General features: G+C 41.6%; 1 protein-coding gene across 1 annotated transcript in view; it reads right to left on the reverse strand.

Moving 5' to 3' along the window:
- The window catches only part of LOC126412939 (protein O-mannosyl-transferase TMTC1-like), a 685657-nt gene extending 678301 nt beyond the window's left edge, over window positions 1–7356 (reverse strand). Inside the window, exons 1-3 of the mRNA XM_050082830.1 lie at window positions 7325–7356; window positions 6737–6916; window positions 6276–6533 (exon numbers count right to left, since the gene is read on the reverse strand). Coding sequence (XP_049938787.1) covers window positions 6276–6533; window positions 6737–6916; window positions 7325–7356 — 470 coding nt within the window. The remainder of the gene's footprint in view (window positions 1–6275; window positions 6534–6736; window positions 6917–7324) is intronic.
- Window positions 7357–7592: the final 236 nt, after the last annotated feature.

Here is a 7592-nt window from a genome sequence, read left to right on the forward strand (position 1 = left end):
ATTACAAACAGTTGTGTTAGAGCTGTTAGGTAGATGTTAATTTCTAAGGAAAACATGCAAATATTTCGAAATTAATTTTTTAATTTCGTTATTGACCTTAACTGACATGTCTGACAAAATTAACATTAAAATTGTTTACTTTGGATATCTTCGTTATGACACGTTTACTTTCAGTTGTCGTCATTGCTATAAATAAAATATAGATCTAAATCATTTCTACAGCGATGCATGTTCAGATAGCGTCCTGAGATACACTATGAAGTACAAGTGCTATTATGAGAGTGATAAGTTATCCAACAGTATAATTCTAAAGCAATCTGATAATATTATCCATACAAGATGGTATTAACTAGATCACATCTGTTCTGATGGCGAATAAGTTCCGACCCATTTTTCTGATCCATATATTTTCTAAGATAGAAACTGCTCAGTTATATTGCTTGTTGAAGATGCAATGTCCCGTTAACAAAGCGTTGCTATTTTTGGAAATGTATAGATTAATTGTTAAGTTGTATGTAATTGAAAGCAGGTTTTCATTTCTCATTTCCAAATACTGTATAGATTACCGTAAGAATGTGAGTGATTGGTCTACATAGCTGTTAACTAATTGGACGCCCGGATATTTCCTTGTGAATAGCGTAAGTTCTTTAATTAAATTCGTTTTTAACGTCTACCGTAGCTATAATTAATTAACGCATCGTAAGCATCACCACGTTCTTCACTAACGGAAATAGTATTTGTGATATTAATACTAAAAAAAAATTGCAGGTCTATAAACAGATTTTCTGTACTCGACCCATGAGAAGAGGAAAGGAAGACACGAGACGAAAATATACAAAGGTACATTTTTACGGCACTCACCTTTTTGCTATAGCCGCAACTATGAAGCTACATGCTTTAACCAGTGAAATACGTTTCAAAAAGGGTTACTGAAAGAAATCCAAAATGATTTTATTAAGTGAAGCCGGAATAGCAGAAGTCTATAAACAATTGAAAGCATGGCAACGTTTTGTAAAGAATTGTTTCAGAATATTAGGAGGTAATGAGGCTTGTAACAGCGCCACTCTCTTAAATTTCGTTCCCACTACCTCACATATTACAATAATAGGCTAACGGGATCCTGATGCTTTTGTCCAATTCGTCGTCAATATTTGAACATATTACAGTTTGTAAACAAAACCAGTTGCCTACCGTAAACGTTTTGTCGTGTGAACAATGGCGCTTGTACTGTGATATTTTTAATACTGTTGTTAAGTTGACTTTGTTTTCGAAAGGTTGGTAAACATTCAAAGCGGGCCCGTTTAGAGGAAAATCAAGTGACCTTATACACAGTCGCTGATATGGAACGGAATGCGAGCGTCAAATAAACCGCTAAAAACGGCCCAATCCGTGTCTGAAAGTACTTTGTGTTTAATGAAATGAACGTGTTGCTGGCAAAGAACGTGAAGTCATCATAATGCAATATACGGGCTTTCAAGTGGTGCATGTTCAGCTACCGCCTCTTCATTCACGGTTTATACGATTACAGTTCTCTATGACAGCTCTGCCCCCATTTATACAGATGAAATTTTGGACTTAGGTGCTACCTGTTACTGATATCGGCTGACTGATACCTGTTTCCCATGTCAAATAAGTAACACTATACAGTTAAAGTTACTGGGAACAGTTAAACGTTTAAATTTAAGGTTGATATTTAATCAACCATATTAAATCTATGCTTCGTTGATAAATTTCCGAAAGTGTGCGAAGTATTATCAAGTTCCTATTATTATTCTCTTTACAACGAATTTTTATCGCCACTATTTTACGTAGCCCCACGACATTTTTTTTTACTTCCATTGTGTACACTGCACATCGTTTACTTATAAAAACTGAATGATAAAACTGAATTCATGAAGCCATCGAAGACCTTGTGAGTTTCAGGAACAAGCTATCGGAGACCAACTTCGTCGCCATCCCTAGTTGACTGATATAACTGGTGTTCCGATATCTTCTGTCTAACAACCACTTTAATGAGACAATGATTACGTCATGCAGTAATCTAGTAATTTATTATACTGAGATCTTGCATGAAAGGTATTCCAAATTCGTTAACTGTCTCACTGGAGAGTAATGACTCACTGGAATCTTTTGTACCATCTCAGTATCGAACGTACGAGGGTGTTCTGAATAGTAATGCCTCCACATTTTTTATGTGAAAACTGTTAAAGGTTTTTAAATAAACCAACTTCGATAACATTCTAAGTCTATATTCTCTACGTCTGCATATTTATTTGTCAACGTAGTGACCTTGGCGATGAACACGTTTTTCCCAACCAGAGACACGTTTGTTGAGCCCGTCACTGAGGAAAGTCTTACAACGTTGACGGAATCATAGCCTCACGTCTGCTTCATCACTGTCAATTTGAAGTCCCCGTTGATGTTCTGTAAGTTTTGGAAACAGATGAAAATCGGATGGACCGAGTCGGGATCGTATGGAGGATGACCGATGACAGTGAACTCCAGGCGTCCGATTGTTGCAGACATAGCAGCGCCGTGTGTGGTCTGGTATGGTATTGTCACGCAGGAAGAGAGGATGTCCCATGTATGGAGTAACTCTTTCTGCGGCTAGAAACTCGATTATAGCAAGTTGTTCCTCAGGCACCAATGTTATAATTTTATACACAGCCAGGTTAAAAGCTACAATTTGGAGCCTTTTAGCGGCAGAGGAATGCAACTTGAGATACCTCAGCAGATATTGAGAACAGAATAAATGATTCGGAGGGCATTCTATCTCAGCACGTCGTTGTATGTTTTCAACAATTACTGAAGGTAAAAGTGCAAATTAAGTTACTATTGGCAGTCAACAGTCACCATAGTTTAATCCTAAGAAAACGAAGGAAGAAGTCCTCTGAACTTTATCACTCGAATTGGATAATGCAAGAAAACGCAGAAAACTTAATCCAGGAATGTCACCGTGAAAAACTAGATCTCAGCTTCAGGCCAATTGATTAGTGTAAGCTGGTTACATATTAACACATCGAGACAAAAATTACAGAAGAACAGCGGTTGTCCATATAATTCTTTCATCATTTTCTTTGGGCCTTTGTCCCATTGCAACGCGGGGTCTGCCTTGTGACTGCGTATTTGGCGATGTTAGTGTCAGAGTGAAGCCGTATGCCCTTCCTATCGCCACCCCATACCCCCCGGAACGGAATTAGTGTATCCCAGCTGTCTCGTCTAGTGTAAGCCAAGAAACAGTGCCAACGTTTTTCAAATGTATGCGAGTCGTGTAACTGAGTCGGGAAGTGGGGACCAGCCCAGTATTCATCTAGTGGGATGTGGAAAACAACAACGGTTGTACATAATCGTATTTAAATGCGAGCGACTTGGGAACAGGGGAATAAAGTCGGGGTTTCTTTTGCTTCGCTAGTGACTTAGCCTTACAGCTATATGAGCAAGAAATTCCTCAACATAATATCTATTAAACCGTTCTGGCTACAATTAAAATAATTCAGCGACTTTTGAACAGAACTCATGGGCCACATTACATTCAACGTTTATTACGTAGTACTGGCAAATTGACTATGGTACAATCAGATAATCCTGGCACTAGTACTACTTTTGCCACATTTTAACTTAAATTCACATAGTGAAATATTACTACTGTGTTTGGCAATAATTTCAATTTAAATTCAAAATCATTTCATCGCCAATTACAACTTGTGGGCATTGTTCATATGAAAAAGTAGTTCACAATTGATTATTGCATCTGCTTTTAATGTAGGGCTAACTTTTCTTTCCTCTACCAGCAGAGTTGCAACAACAAAACTTTCGTTATCATAGTCCCAAGATGACGTTTATTTTTTTTAATAGGCACTACTTCAAATAAGATAAGATTAAAGGGAGATTAGAAATTGAATTTTCTTCGTCATCAGTGCAGCGTGTCAGCTCAGTATGGACTACTGGCAACATAAACAGCGAACGCTGTTCAGGCTTATTGTCCATATGTTCTCCAGCTTCCCAAAAAATCAAGATAAACAGACAAGATTTTTTTAAAAAAAGAAACAAAGTGTTGGCTTCACTTTGAAGCTGTATGATGAGTACTCGATAAAATATAAAACGGAGGTTGCTTCTAATGTCCTCAACAAACACATAAATTTACATTTCTTTTAGAATAAGAAAATAATTCTTCAAATAAAGAACCACAGTTGTTTCCAGTGCGCAGCTGCATCTGATACCAATAGCGAGTATCGTAGATATTTTTCCGTACTGCAACAAAAATACAAAACCTTCAGAATGGTGCGTTGTAACAAAATAAATTACGATTTTCGAGTAAACATCGAATAATGCCACGGGTGCTGATGGTACGAAGCTCGCACGCCTTTTTATATAAGCAGAATCGTTTTCTACCCGCCGTGTCATTCCTTTGTCGTAAAACACAAAGAAAAGTACTTCGAAATTCCCTTCACTTGCGTCTACGCTCTCTCCGTCGTAGTAGAGGACCGTGTTACGAACTTGGTCGATTATAGCGTCATTATTGGACGATTTTGTGGCTACAGGGCGCCCATCAGCGCTACAGACCTATTACGGCGTAAAGGGGATGAAAACCAACGAACTCCGAGCAGTTATGTGGGCACAGGCGTCAGACCACCTGCGAAATATACGAAACTTCTTGTGTAGATTTATTTTTCCATTTGAAATATCTTCAGCGCAGCGTGACGTTTCCTTATACGTCCTAAAGAAGTAATTTCTAAGGACGAAATATTGTTTATTAGTGACTTTAATTATAGTTGTAGCAATGAGGTATTTTATTGCTACCTGGAGTTTCACATGTGTTAGCAGTTGGTAAGTGATTCCGTCAAAAAGTGAATTTCTAAAATAAATAGAAGTAAAAGAGTACAGAGTACAGAGACAGTTATTTGTTATATGTCCACTTAAATGAATGTAAGTAGAAGAGAGGTAGGGGAAAGGGGGTTTCTATAGTTAACAGAGGACCTTGAAATTCGATCTCATGCTAGTAAATGAAGGTGAGAAGATTACTGAAATAAGAAAAGAGTGTTTCTTGTGTATAAGTATCTTCTGTGTATAAATATCTTCTGTCATTTTATTATTTGGAATGTTACTGTTCGGTGATTGTATGCAAGATGTGTTTTGTTTAAGAGTCCTGATCTTGGAGGAAAATAGTGTTTATGACATTTTTAGTCTCGCTTTTAGATCTAAAGATGATGATACCAGTGTGTAACTTGAGAAACTTCCCGTAATAACTAGTGTATATAACCTAATGTAGACAGTTAAATGACATACAAGTCCCTCAAAAAATGGGAGGTGGTATTGTTTTTGAATGAATAAACACTTAGCTCATCTGAACCGCGTGGTGCATAAAACTTTCCTAAAATAGCAGAAACTCGTTTGGTTGGAGATAACTAGAAACCAAAATTTTTCAGAAAAACTTTTCGAGTTTGAAACCATCCCAGGAGTATTCCTTAGCAAATGGGTAGCGACTACGACAGTTTTTTTATAGTGACACGAGTGAGTAAAACAGAAAGCTTGTGTTTCTTAAATGCTGAACGAGACAGGAGAATGATTACTAAATTAATGTCAGCGAAAAAACTGAGCCTCCAAACCTATGTTTTATAGTTACGGTTGCTCCTTAGCGACTGGCTGCACAATATCTCCCTGCTTTATAGTACAAATGCGTGACGATGTGGCTAGCGTCGGTGATTTGGGTTGTTGGAACAAGTGAGTTTGCGGGCATTAAGATTCTTCTTTGAGTCACTTGCATGGAACAGACTCCTTCAGGCAAGGTGGTGGAGCGTTACGTGTCTGAAATGATGAGTGTAAGTTCGTGCAGTGGATGCACAGAACTGGATATAGTGCTCTGCATTCGAAACAAGAGAACGGTGTTACTTATAGTACTCCTCAGCAATTGTCTAGACACTCCATCTTCGTAGGTTTCAAATGCTGTTTCAAGTATGGGAACATTTCATAAATATCGATGAGAAAGGGAAGTGAAAACTGTACACTGCTGTAGTTGCAGTTAGGAGTTTTGTTTCATATCACCTTCCAGCAATTGACTGCGCATTTGTGGTGTGAGAGTGCGATTAGATGCACAGAGATGATGATTCGGGATTTTCGATCAGTTTTGTTACGTCAAAAGTAAGGTTTCTTCTTTCGGCTACGTGTCTCGGACTGACAGCTTTACGTAGCAATGACACACCGGCGTGTAGCTGAATGATAAGCATATTTTTGTGTAAAATAGGCACATAGTGGTGACCGCGTCAACAGTAACGAACCTGAAAGTGAGAGTGGTGAGTGGCCGATAGGACTTGTGGCTGGAGGCATCCGCCATGGGCGTGCCCCAGAAGTCGTTGCGGAAGACGTCGGGCAGCGGCGTCAGACCCAGAACGTCCTTGTTGCGCGTCACCGCCGGGATGTCGTCGTGTACGAAATCTCCGCCGAGCGCGTTCGCGTAGGAGGCTAGCGCGACGGCAGCGACGGCTGCGTAGCCCTTGGCGCCGGGAGAGGCAGGGGCCGAGGCGGGGGCGGCAACGGGGGCCGGCTGGTGCAGGGGGGCGGGCGCCGAGGCCCGCGGGTGCCGCCGGGGGTGGCAGCCCCCGCCGCCTCGCATGGCGCGGCCTGGGAGCGCACGGGTCGCCGCGGCTCGCCTCGCCTCGGCTCGGATCGGCTCGGCTCGGCACCGACGTCGCCGTCGCCGTCGGCGTCGCGCACTGCCCAGCTGCGGACTGCGGCCCGCGGACGCCGGCGCCGCCGCTTATAGCGGGACGCGGGCCGAGCCGAGCCGCGGAGGGCCGGCGCCACGGAGCATGCGCCGCGGCGCTCCCACTTCCGAGGCGGCCGCGGTGCCCGGCAGTCTAGCGGCGCCTCCGCCGGCGAACCCACGCCGACCGGCGGCTCGCACTGGTCGTGCGGCTTGCTGCGAACACACACAATCCCTCAGTAGAGTCTGCCACTCGCGATCGTAGTGATGGCCTTCTCTGGTCAGCAGGAATGCTCGATATGAGTCGTCAATTCTGGCGAGTGACGTAATTATAATGCCTGCTCTCACGTGTATTTCGTGCATACATTCACCGTCTTTTTTTTTTTGTTAGCTGCGATGCCAACGAATTTAAATAAATAAATAAAATAAAAATAAAAAGTAAAATAACAGGTCGTATTGACACTGAACAGAACCTTAGCCCAAGGCGTAAGATAGATTCGAGGGTAACAGTTGGGTTGTGAGTTGGCGGAGCCAACGAATTTGATGTTAAAGAAAACATGGTGTAGTGACAAATTGATCTGTACTTTAGCCTTTTCGAACAAATCGTCAGTATCATCACTTTACATTCTGAATACAATATGTGGCATTTGTCGCATGTTTCCTAATTAACTGGTCAAGGCTGACGAACATACCTTTATATATAGTCTCCAGGACCGGTTGGCTTTTGTTTCATGTGTATCTCCGGGTTGAGCGATTGTGGTGCAGGAAATATTTTCGTTCCTGACGATCCGTGAAGACTTGAGTTGGTCGTTTTTAGAAGTTAGTCTGGTTCCGGGGATGTTGATGGTTCCAGGTGCGCCTCTGAAGATACCCGACGCAGTTCAGGATAAAA

This window comes from Schistocerca serialis, chromosome 7, assembly GCF_023864345.2.
Source record: "Schistocerca serialis cubense isolate TAMUIC-IGC-003099 chromosome 7, iqSchSeri2.2, whole genome shotgun sequence".
NCBI lineage: Eukaryota > Metazoa > Arthropoda > Insecta > Orthoptera > Acrididae > Schistocerca > Schistocerca serialis.